General features: G+C 38.6%; 3 protein-coding genes across 8 annotated transcripts; all 3 read left to right on the top strand.

Moving 5' to 3' along the window:
* The first annotated feature begins 1,801 nt into the window (after nt 1-1,801).
* LOC111780036 lies at nt 1,802-6,588 on the top strand. Of its 3 annotated transcripts, none has more exons than XM_023660296.1 (10): nt 1,802-2,137; nt 2,504-2,800; nt 2,909-3,143; nt 3,650-3,819; nt 3,921-4,063; nt 4,160-4,337; nt 4,490-5,069; nt 5,161-5,273; nt 5,893-6,139; nt 6,226-6,588. In XM_023660296.1, the coding sequence occupies exons 2-10, from the start codon at nt 2,610-2,612 to the stop codon at nt 6,451-6,453; spliced, it is 2,085 nt and encodes a 694-aa protein (XP_023516064.1). In that variant the 5' UTR covers nt 1,802-2,137; nt 2,504-2,609; the 3' UTR covers nt 6,454-6,588. The 3 variants fall into 3 exon arrangements, with proteins under 3 accessions (XP_023516064.1, XP_023516063.1, XP_023516062.1); XM_023660295.1 differs by having other exon boundaries at nt 1,802-2,174; XM_023660294.1 differs by having other exon boundaries at nt 1,802-2,321.
* A 922-nt stretch (nt 6,589-7,510) lies between these two features.
* Nucleotides 7,511-13,416, top strand: LOC111780160 (synaptotagmin-5-like). Of its 2 annotated transcripts, none has more exons than XM_023660482.1 (14): nt 7,511-8,051; nt 8,176-8,250; nt 8,357-8,464; nt 8,548-8,580; nt 8,673-8,762; nt 9,430-9,555; nt 9,698-9,841; nt 9,947-10,369; nt 10,635-10,769; nt 10,851-11,069; nt 11,173-11,445; nt 12,302-12,439; nt 12,508-12,823; nt 12,907-13,416. In XM_023660482.1, the coding sequence occupies exons 1-14, from the start codon at nt 7,872-7,874 to the stop codon at nt 12,951-12,953; spliced, it is 2,307 nt and encodes a 768-aa protein (XP_023516250.1). In that variant the 5' UTR covers nt 7,511-7,871; the 3' UTR covers nt 12,954-13,416. The 2 variants fall into 2 exon arrangements, with proteins under 2 accessions (XP_023516250.1, XP_023516251.1); XM_023660483.1 differs by having other exon boundaries at nt 7,512-8,051; nt 12,511-12,823.
* Nucleotides 13,417-13,789: 373 nt separating this feature from the next.
* LOC111779625 (CRM-domain containing factor CFM3, chloroplastic/mitochondrial-like) lies at nt 13,790-18,174 on the top strand. Of its 3 annotated transcripts, none has more exons than XR_002812709.1 (10): nt 13,790-14,748; nt 14,848-15,277; nt 15,367-15,497; nt 15,608-15,949; nt 16,052-16,208; nt 16,281-16,573; nt 16,665-16,724; nt 16,948-17,019; nt 17,105-17,304; nt 17,615-18,174. XR_002812709.1 is itself a non-coding variant. In XM_023659709.1 (9 exons), the coding sequence occupies exons 1-9, from the start codon at nt 13,960-13,962 to the stop codon at nt 17,225-17,227; spliced, it is 2,397 nt and encodes a 798-aa protein (XP_023515477.1). In that variant the 5' UTR covers nt 13,790-13,959; the 3' UTR covers nt 17,228-18,174. The 3 variants fall into 3 exon arrangements, 1 of the variants encoding a protein (XP_023515477.1); XR_002812710.1 differs by having other exon boundaries at nt 17,557-18,174; XM_023659709.1 differs by having other exon boundaries at nt 17,105-18,174.
* Nucleotides 18,175-18,604: the final 430 nt, after the last annotated feature.

Here is an 18,604-nt window from a genome sequence, read left to right as displayed (position 1 = left end):
ATCGGAATTTAGAGTAATCGTGTCTTAAATACATAATTATACGAATCTTAATGATAAAAATAATAATAATTCACATGAATATATATTATATAGTTAATGCATAGAGATGGTCAAAATGCATGAGTATTGTCCCACACTGATTTTGATCAAAATATTCTAAAGTCGGCCGAGCTAAATGTACTTTAATAAATCTTTACTTTTCCAATGTAAACCAATATATTAATTAATTAATTAATTAATTAAAAAAAATTGATGAAGAAATCACATGACATATACTATTATAATGTTTTAAATAATTGTACTATAGTTGCTTGTCATCCTCCCAACTTTAAATCTTTCACTTTGTCTCCCATTATTATTATTTTTAATAATTTTTATTTATTTCATATATATGCCAATCAAATATTCAATTATGGATGAATAAGTAAGTACATATAATAGAATTTCTATAATTCCAATAATAAAATAATATTAATTTATTACGCAATTTATAGAATAAAAATAAAAATAAATAATTTATTTAAATGGTTATGAAACGAGACCTTAACGTACCAAAAAACAAGATGTGTAATTAAAATTAGTGAAAATAATAATTAAAATTAAAAAAATAAATAAAATCAGCAGTAAAAGAAATAGGTAAGGGAAATGACAAAATTCTGTTTGGTACACTCAAACAGTTGGGCAGACTGTGACAGTTCAACAAATACTCGTAATTTAAAATAGTTTTCATAATTATTTGTTGTTTATTTATTTATTTATTTATTAAAATTATTTGAAAATTTTAATAAAATTTTGAAAATTTAAGAAATAAAAAACGACATCGTTTTAAAGATCGGTTGGATGTTGGCAATTCAATATTTGAATGATTGGGATTTAATTTTTTAATTTAAAAAAAAATTATAATTTAATTTGTGTGTGTTTGTGTAGGCAGATGCAATGAATCCATGAAAATGGGAGAGAGACAGCTTTTAATGGGCCAGTGGATGCCCCAAACCAAAGATGGGGCAATGGTGGCCTCTTCCAACCAAACCCAATATCATTACACACTTCTAAAATAAATCCAATAACTAAATTTAAATATCCATTTTTTTTTTATATATAAATAAATTATTAGACGAAAATACCCCTTTTTTTTTTAATAATAGAATTAAATCTAAAACAAGAAATATTTTTAAATTAAGTTTTATTTTAATCTTATTATATATTTTAATTATATGGGTCGTACCTTAATTTCATTTTTAAACTAATTTCATCTATTACAGTTGGTTCTACTTACGTCCCAGGGATGGTTACATTAATTTGGAACATGCATGAACAAGCAAGAGAAGTGGGTCCAAATGTGGTCAAGTTTGGTGTCATTTTGTAGCCATTTTCTAAGATTTGAGGGTCAGCTTGTGTTCAATTGCTTACCTAATATTCTCTCTTTTCTTTTCAATTTCAAATATTTTAATTTTATCTTCATATTGGGCTTCAAAGATAGTTGAGATATGGGCCTTGAAAACCCAAATGGGCTTTTCCATAGCAACGATGTGGCCGGCCCAATACGAATTGGGCCCATAACATATACGGAGAATTTGTAGTAAGGAAATAAATGTTAAATGAAAAGGGTATAATTGGAAATTTAATTGAGAAAATAGTCCTATGTATTTTAAAAAGTCATTCCATCAAGCGGTGTAGATAGATGGATCAACTCGGAAAAGCTTTAGCCAATCAGAGATTAGAGCGCTCGTTGTTCACGTTGTACGTGCCCGCATCTGAACAAAGGTTTACCCATCGATGGAGGACACTCTCCAAAGTGTTCGCGGCAAGCATCAAGCTGATAATGCCATATGTGACGAAGGCTCATCATTCTCCCTCTACAATCACACCCATCTGATTGGAATTTTAATTTCTTTTTCAATTTTATTTTCTTGATCTTCAGCAAGAATCAAGATCCCGACCCATCACAGAATATTTGACGTTCCTTGCGATATCGGCGACTGATTGAACCGACTCTTGCTGCTCTGTCAGCACGCTTCATTCCCCAGAATCCGGCGAATCGGCGCTGTGGGCCTGTAGATAAATGCTTTGGGGTTCGTGATGCGAGGTTTTGTAGCATATGGATTACGAGAGTTACCCCTTGCGTTTGAGCGATAAGGTTCCGAAGTTCTAATCCTTGAAGCTGCTATTGTTTGGTATGGTTGTCATCGATTAATAGAATTTGGGTTTTGGGTTTTGGGTTTTCGATGAAGTTTATACGCGGTGGGTTTTTGCCTAGCTGACTAAATTTGATACTCTGCTCGTGTGTTTAATCAATTGAAGGGTATCGCTACAGTGTTCAGGTAACGATTCCTCAAGAGTGTAATTACTCTGCTTGATTTATTTTCGTTTTTGATACGAACAGAGCAGTTGTTTGGATTATTAAATTGGGGGTAATTAGCTGAAATCCAGTAATAGTTACTAGTTCTGTACGAGGTAGGAGTCTTTTGCTTGTTTAAGTGACATTGTCGGGTGAATTCATCAGGTGTTGGGCGCCTGCTATATTGCTTTGGGGAGGTGTGAGATTGGCACGGTGCTTAATTGGGTATGGGTGTCTATCAGCTTGACAATATTGCAAGATTTTGAATAAGATGGCTGTGCTCAGCAAAACCAAAAGTACGCTCGAGGGGCTTGTTAGGGACAGTTCATTGAAATGGTTGTTAGGGAAGCGAAGCTTTTTTGATGAAGAAATCGAAGAGATTGAAAAGTTTCCTTCTGCTCAGAGAAATTGGCTAAGCGAGCTCTCTCCATTTGCCAATGTGGTTGTTCGGAGATGTACTAAGTAAGTTTTTAATAGCATGTCTTGTTCTTTCAGTTGTCCTTGTAGTAAATTAGTGTTCAAGGATTTAAATAAATTGATGTTCAATCAATTACAATGTCAAATATACAGAATTCTTGGTGTTTCTGCTAGCGAACTTCAACAAAGCTTTAATACGGAGGCAATTGATTCACTAAAGCTTACCTCAAATTATGCAAGAAACTTGCTAGAGTATTGCTGTTTCAGGGCACTTGCACTATGTACGCAAAATACGGGCTATTTGGGTGATAAAAAATTTCGACGCTTGACCTTCGACATGATGATAGCTTGGGAAGCCCCAGCAAGTTCTAGCCAGCCTTTACTTGATGTAAGTTCTTGGTTTTATACGTTTTGCACATGTCTTGATCCTTCAAATATAGATAGTTGAAATTTGAAAATGAATGTTACTAGATCATTAAGATGCTTCTTTTGATCCCATTTGTACCAAAATTACAAGTTTCCTATGATGTTTGCATATCGATAATGCCCTTTAAATCGCTCCGAGGTTTATCTCTGGTTCTACTGACTTTCCTTTTATCTGAGATGACCCACCAATATGCAGGTTACTTTACCATTTTACTTCATATTACTTTTGTAAATTCTCGTAGAATCACTTAAGTATACGATGCTCGGACTCGGACTGAATAGTTTCATTAACGGACACGTATATTGTCCCATTTCTGCATGTTTATTTGATTGACCATAATGTCTTGCTTCCACGCCTTCGGTAAAATGATGGAAGATGGAGCATATGAAGATTATGTGTCTTTGTTGTTCTTGAAATTATTGATATTAGTGTTTTCAGTATTCATCTGTAGCTGACCTTTATTACAGATTGATGAAGAGGCATCAGTTGGGGTGGAGGCTTTCTCACGAATCGCTCCAGCAGTCCCCATAATTTCAAACGTGATTGTTAGTGAAAATCTTTTCGAGGCGCTGACTTCATCAACCGGTGCTAGACTTCAGTTCTCTGTTTACGACAAGTACCTGAGCGGGCTAGAAAAGTAGGTACCTTTCCTTTCAGTACCGATGAAGGAAACTGTATACATCAAATTATCTATTTGTTTCGTACTTTCAGTCTAATATTACATGTTCATCTTGATAGAGTGATAAAAAAAATGAAAAACCTATCACAGTCAAACCTTCTTCTGTCTGAAAGATCGTTAAGAGAAGAAAAGATTTTAGAAGTGGATGGAACAGTCACCACACAACCAGTTCTTGAACATGTTGGAATTTCTACCTGGCCTGGTGAGTCATGAAATGATTTCAGTAATTTCTTTGTTCCTCTTGGTGCATGTTTACTCATTACATCTCTATTTCACCTTTATTTTTTCATGTGTGCAGGTAGGTTGGTTCTGACAGATCATGCACTTTACTTCGAAGCTCTTCGTGTCGTGTCATTTGACAAGGCAAAAAGATACGACTTATGCGATGATCTGAAGCAGGTTGTCAAACCTGAATTGACTGGACCATGGGGCACCCGGCTTTTCGATAAGGCGGTTCTATATAAATCCATTTCCTTGTAAGTAGATCATTCCTTTCTTGTTGGCAGGGCTGGGATTGATTGGGGTTAATGGTGCAAACGTCTAGTATATGAACAATAAGAATATTAAGAGCTGTTAAGTTTGATTTTCACCAATTTTCTTTGTTGGGTAAATGTGTGCACTCTTTTAGATCTGAACCAGTAGTGGTCGAGTTTCCTGAACTTAAAGGCCATACTCGTCGAGATTTTTGGTTGGCAATCATCCGTGAGGTTTTGTATGTTCATAGATTTATCAACAAGTTTCAGATCAAGGGAATTCAAAGGAGTGAAGCACTTTCAAAAGCTGTACTTGGAATTCTACGTTTACAAGCCATTCAAGATATATGTTCTACACCATCGCTTGGATGCGAGTCGCTTCTCATGTTTAATCTTTGTGATCAGCTCCCAGGTGGGGACTTAATATTGGAAACCCTTGCGAATATGTCGGAAATGAAGGAGAATGAACGGACGAACAATTCTAGTCACGAAAAGGGAATGTATTCAATCTCAGCACTCGACGTTGCTTCTCACTTGGGATTTGGAATGGGAACAGCTTTTAGCGATTCGAACGAAAATGAGCTTGTTGTGGGTGAGATTGCTGTTGGAAAAATGACCCCTTTGGAAAGAGCGGTCAAGGAATCAAGAAACAATTATGAAAAGGTGGTGATGGCTCGAGAGACGGTCGATGGAGCGAAAGTAGATGGGATTGATACGAATTTGGCAGTGATGAAGGTATTAGTCTTGCCTTGCCTATTAGAGGATTCTTGTGTAGCTATTTAGTAATCTTAGCCTCTATTATCTACTTTGCTGTGTTGTGCTGCAGGAATTAATGCTGCCAGTGAGTGAACTTGGGATGTACCTTGTTTCTTTGGCACTATGGGAAGATCCTATGAAGTCTTTGGCATTCTGTTTGGTCTCCAGTTACATAATCTGCAGGTAAGATCCCATGAAGTCTGGTCGCCAGTTCCATCATTATGGTTTGGAATTTGATTTATAATACAGCAGATATTGTCCTCTTTGAGCTTTCCTTTTCGGGATTTTCCTCAAGGTTTTTAAAACGCGTTTGTCAGGAAGAGGTTTCTGCACTCTTATAAAAAATGTTTCATTCTCCTCTCCAACCCGATGGGTGATCTCACAATCCACCTCCCTTCGGGGCCCAGCATCCTTACTGGCACTCGCTCCCTTCTCTAGTTGATATGGGATCCCCAATCCACCCTCCTTCGGGGCTTAGCGTCTTTGATGGCACACCGCCTCATGTCCACCCCCCTTCGGGGCTCAGTCTCCTCACTGGCACAATGCCGAGTGTCCGGCTCTAATACCATTTGTAACAGCCCAAGCCCACTGCTAGCAGATATTGTCCTCTTTAGGCTTTCTCTCAAGGTTTTTAAAACGTGTCTGCTAGGGAGAGGTTTCCACACCCTTATAAAGAATGTTTCGTTCTCCTCTCCAAGACGTGGGATCTTTGCATGTTCTTCTTTACCATTGAGCTTCAAGTTAAGTTGAAGCATTCCTATGGAAAAATGTCAGATAATGAACTTGGACATTGTTTTCACAGGGACTGGCTGCCCTATGCCATCGCTCTGTTACTTGCATTCATGGCAGTTTTCATGATGGTTACACGACTTTTCAACCAAGGAGGTACCCCGGTCGACGAAGTTAAGGTCGTTGCCCCTCCAGCAATGAATGCAATGGAGCAGCTTTTAGCCGTTCAGAACACGATTTCTCAAGTGGAACAGTTGATCCAAGACGGGAATATCGTTCTCCTCAAGCTACGCGCTCTGCTGCTCGCCATTTTCCCTCAGGTTTGAATCTGTTTCATTGGTGTCTTACCAATACCTGTATGATATGTATGTGATTTAACATCTTCCACCACCCTCGAAACGATCAGGCGACGTTGAAGTTTGCAGTGTCTCTGCTAGTGATAGCCTTAACTCTAGCCTTCCTTCCCACAAAATACATACTTCTAATGGTGTTCTTGGAGGCATTTACAAGGTACTCACCCCCAAGAAAAGCAAGCACAGAGAGATGGACAAGAAGAGTAAAGGAATGGTGGTTCAGCATTCCAGCAGCTCCTGTAATCCTGGACAGGGAAAAGGAAGACAAGAAGGGGAAATGAAATGAAATGAAATGAAATTGAAATGAAATGATCCTTCGTTTGTAATTTGCATGTAGAGAAGCCGTAGTATTTGTATTAGTATTTGTATTTGTATTTGTATTTGTATTTGTATTTGTATTTGTATTTGTATTTGTATTTGTATTTGTATTTGTATTTGTATTTGTATTTGTATTTGTATTTGTATTTGTATTTGTATTTGTATTTGTATTTGTATTTGTATTTGTATTTGTATTTGTATTTGTATTTGTATTTGTATTTGTATTTGTATTTGTATTTGTATTTGTATTTGTATTTGTATTTGTATTTGTATTTGTATTTGTATTTGTATTTGTATTTGTATTTGTATTTGTATTTGTATTTGTATTTGTATTTGTATTTGTATTTGTATTTGTATTTGTATTTGTATTTGTATTTGTATTTGTATTTGTATTTGTATTTGTATTTGTATTTGTATTTGTATTTGTATTTGTATTTGTATTTGTATTTGTATTTGTATTTGTATTTGTATTTGTATTTGTATTTGTATTTGTATTTGTATTTGTATTTGTATTTGTATTTTTGGGTTTCATTTCACGTTGGGTTGTTAGAAGGGTAGGAGTGTAAATTCCCCTGATTTGACTTTCACTTTTAATAATAATTGCAAGGGAAAGTAACTCAATCCATTTCTGGAGTTGTATATTAAAAATATTCCTTTTCTTCATCTTTTAAATTAATTTTTTTTTAATTTATAATTTACTCATCTACTTGTTATTAATTATATATATTTTTAGCATATCCTTGGATAAAACTTGTGTAGCAAGTAAACCCTTTTTAGGAATATTGAATTATTTATATGCTTAGAATGAAATTAAGAAAAGCATAACATAATTAATAAATTGAAAATAAAGGTACACGTTCCTCTTTATTTTTTTAATAGTTATTAGTACTTTAAAAGGATTAATTAATTACTTCCTTTGAAAACGTTTTTGAGTATTTCTCATATAACTTTATTTTTTTAATAAAACAAATAACTTTTAACGAGCTTCCCTACGGCTACGGTGACAGCCACACACAGACACTCGCGCTTTTTCTTCGGAATTCCCCAATTCATTCTCTGCTTTCTACTGTTGACTTCCTGTTGACTCTCTCTCTCTCCCCTCTCTCTCCCCTCTCTCTTCCCTTATTCGTGGGCTCTAATCCCAGTCCCCATCTTTCCATTTTCTTGTTGAGTGTTGCATCAATTCTATGCGTTTTTCCCTCAGATTCCCATGCCTGAACCCGATCGTCCTCCCCACGTTTTTGTGCCCATCTGCGTTGATTCCATACTGGACCAATCGGTGAATCTCCCCATGCCTACTTTCATGCTTCCTCTGCCCTTCCAAAATTATGGATGAAGCTCTGTTCCAGTTGTTTAGCTGGTGCACTGGAAGAGTGCAAAAATGAAGCCGTTTAGATCCAACGTTGTGGAAACCCTTGAGCTTTTGCGCCATGCTGTTATGGAGAAGCCCTTTCTTCTATATTTGGCTCCTCTGTTTTTGCTTGCTTGGGCTTTCGAGAAATGGGTTTTTTCTTTCTCTAATTGGATCCCTCTAGCTATTGCCGTGTGGGCGACCTTACAGGTAGTTCTATACTTGATTTCTCTTCATAATGTTTGCAACCCATTACCCGTTTGATTTAATGCCGATTCCTTATCTGATTATCAACTGGAACTGATGAATCTTGTACTTCTTTTTGTGTTTGCAGTATGGGAATTTTCAACGGCAACTAGTTGTAGAGGAGTTGAACAAAAAATGGAAGAAAATTGTATTGGAAACCTCGGTAACATTCTTGATGGTTTTCATTGCTTGTACTGTTTTACCATTGGGATGATGGTTTTCATCAATTCTATGTCATTTTCTTCTCTCTATCTCTCTCAAATTTTCAGCCCACTACACCACTGGAGCACTGTAAATGGTTGAATAAGCTGTTGACTGAAATTTGGCCTAGCTATATCAACCCAAAACTTTCCTCAAAGTTCTCTTCTATTGTTGAGGTGAAACTCCTTTTCTGCTATGCTGTTTCTGAGGTGAATTTAGCTGTAACTGAACTCAGTATGCTCAAAATTGCTTCCTGCAGAAACGATTGAAACACCGGAAGCCAACACTTATTGTAAGTTGTTATTGTGTTCTGTAATGTTCTTTTATAGAGTTGATTAGCCTCATGAATGTCCATATTGAGGAAGGCTGACTATATCCATGCAGGATAGAATAGAATTATCATCCTTTTCTCTAGGTTCATGTCCTCCTGGCTTGGGCCTTCGTGGGACTCAATGGTCAACATCTGGCAATCAGGTTTGTTTTCTTCGTCAACCTTTGTAATAGCACAAAGTACACCGCTAGTAGTTATTGTTCGCGTTAGCCGTTACGTATCGTCGTTAGTTTCACGGTTTTAAAACACATCTGTTAAGGAGATGTTTCCACACCTTTATAAGAAATGTTTTGTTCTTCTCTCCAACCGATGTGAGATCTCACAATTCACCCCCCTTGGGGGCCAGCGTCCTTGTTGGCACACCGCTAACAGATATTGTTCTCTTTGGACTTTCTCTTTTGGACTTCCCCTCAAGGTTTTTAGAACGCTTCTACTAGGGAGAGGTTTTCGCAACCTTATAAGGAATGCTTTGTTCCTTTCTCCAACCAATGTGGGATCTCACAACCTTAGCTAGAATATATTATCTTCTAAGAAACCTATTTGGTGAACATTCATCTCCTACTATAGACCAAATGTTCAGACCCGTTTCTTCTTCTCCCTTTTCTCTCATCATCTATCAAATTGGAAAATTCCCAATGTTTAATGTATATGCTTTAATTACAACACTTGATGTTTGGCCACTTGCTTGTTCATATGCATAAATGGAAGCACATGCTGCCTTAACAATAGAGTTAGTTTTGTTGTCCTGCAAACAGTCAACCAATGCCTCAACAGCTAGGCACTTATTATTCTTTGTGTACGCTTTTTCAGAGAATCATGCGTTTGGGTTTTGATTGGGACACAAATGAAATAAGTATCATGTTGCAAGCCAAGTTGGCCATGCCATTTACTGGAACTGCACGGATTGTTATCAACAGCATTCACATAAAGGGTGATGTAAGTGAAGTAGCTACCTAATCCCTCTTTCCTTCAATTGTCTTATACCCCTTAAAATGTATCTGCTTGACTTGAATACAATCTCTGTTAAGTATTGAGCAATTTCAAAGAGTTTGTTGGTTACCTGGCCTTCTTGACGCAGCTTCTCTTTAGGCCAATCTTGGATGGGAGAGCCATTTTGTATTCATTTGTTTGCACTCCAGAAGTGAGAATAGGAGTAGCTTTCGGAAGCGGCGGTAGCCAGTCGTTACCTGCAACAGAGCTTCCTGGTGTCTCTTCTTGGCTGGTAAAATATTTCAATTCTCATTCCCTTCCTGAAACCAAAAAATCTTTTCATTGGGAAATGCATTTATTTGGTCATGCCACGTTGATCTGCTCCATTCTTTTGCAGGTTAAACTTCTAACAGACATCATAGTAAAGACAATGGTTGAACCTCGACGCCGCTGTCTCTCATTGCCAGCAGTTGACCTGGGTAAAAAGGCTGTCAGTGGTACATTATATGTGACAGTCATCTCAGCCAGTAAGCTTTCCAGGAATTACTCAAGAGGCACCTCTTCCAGAAAGCCTCTGAGTACTTATATGAATAGTCCCCCAGAAGAAAACTTAACTGATGAGGAAGAACTGCAGACATTTGTCGAGGTGGAACTTGAAGAGCTAAGTAGGAAAACTACTCTAAGATCAGGCTCCAACCCTGTATGGAATTCAACGTTCAATATGATTTTGCATGAAGATACAGGAACTCTTCGGTTCAATCTTTATGAATCTAACCCAAGCCATGTCAAGTATGATTATCTAGCCAGTTGTGAAGTAAAGGTACTCTCCTGAAACCATTACTCATAAGATATGAACAATCTGTTAGGAATCACGACTCTCCACAATGGTATGATATTGTCCACTTTGAGCATAAGCTCTCATGGCTTTGCTTTTGGTTTCCCCAAAAGCGTCGTACTAATGGAGATGTATTCCTTACTGATAAACCCATGATTATTTCCTAAATTAGCCAATGTGGGACTCCCTCCCAACGATCCTCAACACAATCTTAGTATCACCTAATCATATTCTTTTACTTATTGAGCAGATGAAGTATGCCGCTGATGATTCCACAACATTTTGGGCAATAGGATCTGACTCTGAAGTGATAGCAAAGCATGCTGAGTTTTGTGGAAAAGAGGTTGAAATGGTTGTCCCGTTTGAAGGCGTTGGTTGTGGGGAGGTATGATGTTGGTGCCTGAAAATTCGATCATTAGCTTACTACATTCATGTCCATCTCAAACTTCGTTAACCTATTTTGCAGTTAACAGTGAAGCTTGTTACTAAAGAATGGCAATTTTCTGATGGTTCACATAGCTCGCTTAATCTTCATGTTAGACCTGAACAGCCGGTTAATGGGTCCTCAAGCTTTCCTTCAAGAACTGGAAGGAAAATTGCCATTACCATTGTAGAAGGAAAAGATCTTAGTTTGAAGGATAAATCTGCTAAGAGTGAGTCATATGTAAAACTGGAATATGGGAAGGTAAATCTTTATACCCTTTTTCTATTCAAGTTTAAGAACAGGAAGCTTAGATCAATAACATAAGCTTTATAGTTGAAAACTTACTCAGCAGACTTCCTTTCAGGCTCTCCAGAAAACAAAAACTGCTGTTTCTGTAAATCCTAATTGGAATCAAAAGTTCGAATTTGATGAGATTGGAGGTGGTGAATACCTCAAGATAAAATGCTTTGGCGTAGATATATTTGGTGATGAAAACATAGGTACTGCCCGAGTGAATTTGGAAGGACTTCTTGAAGGAACAGTCAGGGACGTATGGGTACCCCTCGAGAAAGTAAATTCTGGAGAACTAAGGCTTCTGATAGAAGCACTCAAGGCAGATGACTATGAAGGATCAAGGGTATGGTTCAGTACAACACATCATGATGTTTCTGTATTCTTGTTGTTGAAAATATATTGTCCTTTTTACTTTTCCTTTCCGGCTTCCCCTCAAGGTTTTTAAAACGCGTATGCTAGGGAGAGGTTTCTACACCTTTATAAATAATGTTTCGTTTCTCTCTCCAACTGATGTGGGATCTCACAATCCACTCTCCTTCGGGGTTCAGCATCCCCAACCGATGTGAGATCTCACAATTCATCCCCCTTCGAGGCGTGAGATCTCACAATCCACTCCCTTCGGGGCCCAGTGTCTCCAACCAATGTGGGATCTCACAATCCACCCCCTTCGAGATCCAGCGTCTACAACCGATGTAGGATCTCACAATCCACCCTCTTTCAAGGTCCAGTGTTCTCGCTGGCATACCGCCTGGTGTCCATCCCCCTTTGGGGCCCAGCGTCCTCACTGGCATACTGGCCCAGCGTCCTCACTGGCATACTGCCCGGTGTCCACCCCCTTCGGGGCCCAGCATCCTCACTATTACATTGCTCGGTGTCCACCCCCTTCGGAGCTCAGTGTTCTCACTGACACACCATCTGGAACCTAGCTCTGATACCATTCGTAACAGCCCAAGCTCACCGCTAGTAGATATTGTCCTCTTTGGGCTTTCCCCTCAAGGTTTTTAAAACGCATCTGCTAGGGAGAGATTTCCACACCCTTATAAAGAACTCACAATCCACCCCCTTTGAGGCCCACCGTCTCCCATCGATGTGGGATCTCATAGTTTCTTATGGAGTAGAATCTCCATGAAAGCTGGTACCAGCATATGCTAAATTAACTTAATTTGTAAGCCTATTTGGGGATATTTTTCTGCTTTCAGGGTTCAAACACAGGCTCAAATAATGGTTGGATCGAACTTGTTATCATAGAAGCTAAAGATTTGGTTGCTGCTGATATTGGAGGAACAAGCGACCCTTATGTGAGAGTGCACTATGGAGACTTGAAGAAACGAACAAAGGTTCTCGAACTAAATATACTATTTGCAACTGTTATGAACTCTTCTGACTACAATGATGATATGTGTAGCAGGTTATGTTCAAAACTTTAAATCCTCACTGGAACCAGACGTTAGAGTTCCCTGATAATGGGAGCCCTTTAGTGCTGTATGTAAAGGATCATAATGCTTTACTACCCACATCAAGCATTGGAGACTGTGTTGTTGAGTATCAAAGATTGCCTCCGAACCAAATGGCTGACAAATGGATACCTCTTCAAGGGGTGACAAGAGGAGAGATCCACATCCATATCACAAGAAAAGTTCCTGATCCACAGAAACAGAAAAGGCTTAGTTTAGATTCTGAATCATCTGCTGTTACCAAGGCACATCAAAGTTTCAAGTCAGGTGATGTATTTTACTGTTCTTCCCATCTTTATGTTCAAGCTCAAACTTCATGATTCATGCCTGAAATACACCATTTTAAACAGATGAAGCAAACAATCAGCAAGTTTCGCAGTTTATTCGAGGAGGCTAATCTCGACGGTGTTTCGGCGACGTTGAGTGAACTAGAAAGCCTGGAGGAAGTGCAGCAGGAGTATATACTACAGCTTGAAACTGAACAAACGCTTCTCATAAATAAGATTAAGGAGCTTGGTCAGGAGATTCTTAATACTCCTTCAATTAGTCGGAGATCTTCTGGAAATTGAAGCATTCTTGAGTTATGATTATCCATAGAGACCAGTTCAGATAGGTACATAGTTTTGTAAGATTGATTGGTTCATAGTGATGCCTGCCTTTGTATGATGCCATGTATAGTTTAAGGATACGTTCTTACTTTATGTTCTATCCAAGTTATATGTTATTAAAGTCGTGGTTGCTTATTTGGTTATAGCCTATAACATTGCTTTCTTAAGCACGTTTTCTAAAACATTCCTGTAAGAGCCCAAGTCCACCCTTGGCAGATATTATCTTTTTTGGGGTTTTTCCCGATATTGTTAGAGAGAAGTTTTCATACCCTTACAAAGAATCCTTCATTCTCTTTCCTACCAATGTGGGATCTCACGATCTCTCTCAACCGTGATCCAAGACTTGCGCATACGTCAACATTGTTCATGAAGTCTAAATTCACACGTCTGACTTATTCATTGTGTTAGAACAAATGTTGCATAATCGTTCTCCTGTTGCTGTAAGAGTGCAATTGTGACCGATCTTTCAAATTTTATATATTAAATTTGATTATATATAAAATTATTTGTGATAATTCACAATTTTCACAAAAAAATTAACTTAATATCAATTTTCTTTTCTTATGCTATAGTATAAATTATTTTAAATTATAATTTTAGTTTTTGAATTAAAAATCCTGGCTTTTATAGAAAAATCTTATCCATCTTCTTCTCTCAGCTGAAGCTTCTCTTCCTCCACTCTGCAACCCTCAAGCTTGGTTTCCTCTTCTTTCTGCTTCTTTGGTTGCCTCCAATGGCTGACGAAATCAAAGAAACAATGCATTCCAGACTCAGTTGTTGATTAACCTTACAGATATGGCTTTTGCGACTACCAAACTATCGGAACTGCCATTGAAGAACTCACTTCCACTCTTCTCCCACTCGCGTACTCTTCTTTCAACCCCCAATTTGTCTTTGCAGATTCTAAAGACCTTTTCTTCTCTCAGAACCCCCACTGAGCACAGCGGCAAGAGAATCCCTAAAACCTCCCACAATTCTGGACCCTCTTCTTCTTGGATCTCCAAATGGCCTCCTGGGAGCTCTCGTAACGATCGTAAAGTCGAGAAGAATTTGGCCGAAACGACCCGAGATGATCGAACTGATCGAGCGGAGAATCAGACGCAATTCTTCGATAAGAACGGAGGGGAGAGTGCAGTTGATCGAATTGTGCTTCGCTTACGAAATTTAGGGTTAGAGGAGGCTAACGAATTGGATTCTCTCGAGCCAATGCCGGTGACGGGGGAGGAAAGATTTGGGGATTTACTTCAACGTGAATGGATTCGACCGGATACCATATTGGATGAAATGGTTCTACCATGGGAGAGAGAGGAGGAAAGGGCGGAAGAGGAGGGCGGTGGAAGAGGGTTGAAAAGGAGAAAGATGAAACCTCCGACATTAGCTGAATTGACAATCGAAGATGAGGAGCTGAGGCGACTGAGGGGAATGGGGATGTTCATTAGAGAACGGATTAACATACCGAAAGCGGGGATTACACAGGCAGTGCTAGAGAAGATTCATGGGAAATGGAGGAAGGAGGAACTTGTAAGGCTTAAGTTTCACGAGGAGCTTGCACACGACATGAAGACAGCGCACCAAATTGTAGAGGTTTGTTCTTGATTAGCTTTTTTAAATAAAGTTCCTTATTGGCACTCCATTATTAGTATACTATGTGTTTGTTAAATACTTGAATGATCTGATGACCAGCGAAGAACTGGAGGATTGGTTCTGTGGAGGTCTGGAAGTGTTATGGTAGTTTATCGTGGTAGTAACTATGAAGCGCCATCGAAAACTAAGCCCCTTGCAAGGGAGAGGGAAGGGATATCCATCCCAGATGCTTCTTCTGCTGCCATTTCAACAATGAGTGGCAGTGTTGCGGCTTCAGCTCCAGATACGGCCAAGATGTCAGAGGAAGAGGTTGAATACAACCAACTCCTAGATGGTTTAGGTCCTCGTTTTGTTGAATGGTGGGGCACAGGAGTGCTTCCTATTGATGCTGATCAGCTTCCTCCGAGTATTCCCGGTTACAAAACTCCTCTCAGGCTTCTCCCAACCGGAATGCGGTCGGGACTTACCAATGCAGAGATGACTGAGATGAGGAAGCTTGCGAAATCCTTGCCTTGTCATTTTGCTCTTGGTATTTCCTAATGCCCTCTAACTTTGCTGCATGATTCTGTTACGAACATACTATTTGGTGATGTTTTTCCTCCAAATCTGTATATGCAGGGAGAAACAGGAACCATCAGGGCTTGGCTGTTGCTATACTTAAACTTTGGGAGAAAAGCCTAGTGGCTAAAATTGCTGTTAAAAGAGGTATACAGAATACCAATAATAAACTCATGGCTGAGGAGATAAGGGTGCGTTTCATATTTCTATAATGAATGCAGTTTCTTTTTAAGCAGAAGTTTAGAACCAAACTGCCATGTTATTTGTTGCTTGTACTAATATCATTTTCACATGGCTGCAGAATTTAACAGGAGGTATGTTACTATTGAGAAACAAGTATTTTATCGTCGTATATCGTGGGAAGGATTTTCTCCCAACAAGTGTAGCTGCAGCATTGGTGGAACGGCAGGAATTAACAAAACAGATTCAAGACTTGGAAGAGAAAGCTCGAAGTAAAGTCGTCGAGGCTACTTCATCAAGCGATGATGGACAGGCACCTGCAGGTACCTTGGCTGAATTTTATGAGGCTCAGTCCAGGTGGGGAAGGGAAATATCTGCTGAAGAGCGTGAAAAAATGATCGAAGAAAGCTCGAGAGCAAAAACTGCAAAACTTGTCAGACGAATTGAACATAAGCTAGGCGTTGTAAGTATTATCTTCTTTTATTTGGTCCGAGAATGTTCGATTGCTGATATTGATCTTCTCATAGAATACTCAACTTCGATCTTTTCATAACTTGATGGTTAGGCCCAAGCTAAGAAACTTAGAGCAGAAAGATTGCTATCTAGAATTGAAGCGTCCATGGTTCTTTCTGGCCCTGATGATGACCAGGAAACAATAACGGATGAGGAACGGGTCATGTTTCGAAAAGTTGGGTTACGAATGACAGCATATTTACCCATAGGTGAGTGAAATTAATTTGAAAATGTAGTTAAATTTCTATATTCTTTCTTACACAATAATCATGATTTTCCAGGCATTCGTGGTGTCTTCGATGGTGTGGTTGAAAACATGCATTTACACTGGAAGCATAGGGAGCTGGTTAAGTTAATTAGCAAGCAAAAGACACTTGCTTTTGTGGAAGAAACAGCAAGATTGTTAGAGTATGAGAGTGGTGGGATACTAGTTTCGATTGATCGAGTTCCAAAAGGATATACCCTTATTTACTATCGAGGAAAGAATTATCGTCGACCCATTGCCTTGAGGCCAAGAAACTTGCTTACGAAGGCAAAAGCATTGAAGCGTTCGGTTGCCATGCAGCGTCATGAGGTTTCATTTTTTTTCCATCTTTTTGGTGTTAATCATCTACTGTTCTTGACCCCTGATGTCCACCTTGAATCATCTATCTGGAACTTTGTAGGCTCTCAGTCAGCATATATCTGAACTCGAGAAGAACATAGAGGAAATGAAGAAAGAAATTGTAAGTTGAAACTTCTCAAATTCTGCATAACATTTTCTTCCATGTTACATAGGATAGAAACTATAGGAGCGTCTCGTATGAGTTCTCTGCATATGTGGGGTTGTCGGGTTCGAGTGGAAAGGGGTGGCCTTAGCTCCCCATACCGACCCCACCACAAAAAAATGGATATTGTCACGGATCGCCCGATTCTTTGTTTGAGGTAATTGTTGATTGCCAATCATAGGGTGTCACTGATGATTCAGATGATGAGAATAACTGGTCGTCTCAGGATGGACCTGTCTCAGAATCTTTCCAAGTGAGTTTCTGACTGCTATTTCCTCTGTTCCCTGTATAAAAATTGAATAGAAGTTTAAAGTCAAAATATGTGTGATGATCTGTAGGACGAGGAAGCATCTTTGTCTGCAATTTCAGACGATGACAGTGATGAAGATAGCAATGATGAAGACAGTGAGTTCGAAGAAGATAAAGATTTTGATTTTTCCGACTCCGGAAAGCACCGATGATCCTCTGAACTAGGTTGGGAGAGTATTTCCAAGTTGTGAACAGATGGAGTGTTCTTATTTACAATTGCATATTTCAGGTACCTTATTCTTTCCCTTAAAGCATGTTGTTTCGTGGCTTAAGATATTACATTAGGTGCTACCCAGCTCACGTACCGCTTTAATGAGCGAACAGCCCTGGTTATATGATTCTGGTAACGGGTTTTCCCAAGTAAATGTGAGAATACTACTAAATATTTAGATCCATCGTTATCTTTTATAGTACTGTTCAGTCTAGGATTCTTCACTCAAATCAGAAATGACCCGTCTTTCTTCTACCCTTGCCATGAAAGAGTTCAACTAAGTCCAATCCATAACTCTGTTGAACCTCCTCATTTCGGGCCGTACCAGGTTGAACGATGTGGAAAACGTACCACCAACCCCAGACCCGATATCTGCCGAAGTCGACCGTGCCATTTTCCAATGAAAGCTGGTTTCAAAACTGTGCCTGCTGGGTAATTTATAAGAAGAACCACTCAGAAATTTGCTTCAAGTTCAAGCCAAAATGGGTGTGATCTATTTTTCCCTGTGAATCACTCATTTTCTCGTTAGAACAGGAACAATGGAGCAACGGATTCCTCAAGGCTTCATTGTTTCCTTCTCTCTTCTGCAGCTGAAGTGAAGTGCAAGATTCATGTATCAATTCAGCCAATGATCCAAATTTTTTCTTCCAAGTTCTAACCAGTATCTGGTTCTGTGCCACTTCCAAATGGCTCCTTTTGATAAATTATTGTGTATCTGTTATTCCTTGCTTGTAAAGAAGGTCAATATAGGAGGCCCCCTTAATGATTTTTTTAACAGGATCATAAAGTGGGATCCTTACACAATTTGGGTTCGAGGGACTCAAAACTTTGAAAGCTTCGTTGTTTGACTTGTTTGTTCTTAATTATTGAGAACTAATTTTTTTTTCTTTTCTTTTTGTACGTTGAAAAAGCACATCTTTTGAGATTTGCAATTTTGTATCGTAGATTTTAGTTTGAATGAATGAAATGATCCTAAATTGTACGAACATAGCGTGTCAATTTGAAATGATAGAAGATTAATCATCTTTGTAATAGGATATCATGTCGGCATTTGATTTAGCTCGTAATAACACAAAGTAAAAGAACATTGATGGTAACATTTTAGACTATATGGGACAGTACGCACGTGCAAGTGAAGTTAATGTGACATGAAAGTCAAAGTCAAACAATTAGGTTTTCTTTTGAACCACATGTTACTTTGACTTTTAAGAAACTTCAATTTGGAGGGTTTATAAGTCAACTGTTTATGTATCGAGATACTATATTTGCTTGGTAAACGGTAAGTTCAGAGGCACTAAATTTCAGCGACAATATATTA

The sequence above is a fragment of the Cucurbita pepo genome, chromosome LG18, assembly GCF_002806865.2.
Source record: "Cucurbita pepo subsp. pepo cultivar mu-cu-16 chromosome LG18, ASM280686v2, whole genome shotgun sequence".
NCBI lineage: Eukaryota > Viridiplantae > Streptophyta > Magnoliopsida > Cucurbitales > Cucurbitaceae > Cucurbita > Cucurbita pepo.
The sequence above is the reverse complement of the archived record's forward strand: the minus strand, read 5'-3'. Positions and strand labels throughout refer to the sequence as shown.

What these genes read in the sequence shown, in the direction of transcription:
- LOC111780160 (XM_023660482.1), top strand. Translation starts at nt 7,872, where the DNA reads ATGAAGCCGTTTAGATCCAACGTTGTGGAAACCCTTGAGCTTTTGCGC. An exon ending in ACCGGAAGCCAACACTTATT is followed by an intron (nt 8,581 to 8,672) that starts GTAAGTTGTTAT and finishes ATATCCATGCAG; the next exon opens with GATAGAATAGAATTATCATC. An exon ending in TAAAACTGGAATATGGGAAG is followed by an intron (nt 11,070 to 11,172) that starts GTAAATCTTTAT and finishes ACTTCCTTTCAG; the next exon opens with GCTCTCCAGAAAACAAAAAC.
- LOC111779625 (XM_023659709.1), top strand. Translation starts at nt 13,960, where the DNA reads ATGGCTTTTGCGACTACCAAACTATCGGAACTGCCATTGAAGAACTCA. An exon ending in TCATGGCTGAGGAGATAAGG is followed by an intron (nt 15,498 to 15,607) that starts GTGCGTTTCATA and finishes ACATGGCTGCAG; the next exon opens with AATTTAACAGGAGGTATGTT. An exon ending in CTGTCTCAGAATCTTTCCAA is followed by an intron (nt 17,020 to 17,104) that starts GTGAGTTTCTGA and finishes GATGATCTGTAG; the next exon opens with GACGAGGAAGCATCTTTGTC.
- LOC111780036 (XM_023660296.1), top strand. Translation starts at nt 2,610, where the DNA reads ATGGCTGTGCTCAGCAAAACCAAAAGTACGCTCGAGGGGCTTGTTAGG. An exon ending in TGGAATTTCTACCTGGCCTG is followed by an intron (nt 4,064 to 4,159) that starts GTGAGTCATGAA and finishes TCATGTGTGCAG; the next exon opens with GTAGGTTGGTTCTGACAGAT. An exon ending in TGCTCGCCATTTTCCCTCAG is followed by an intron (nt 6,140 to 6,225) that starts GTTTGAATCTGT and finishes CGAAACGATCAG; the next exon opens with GCGACGTTGAAGTTTGCAGT.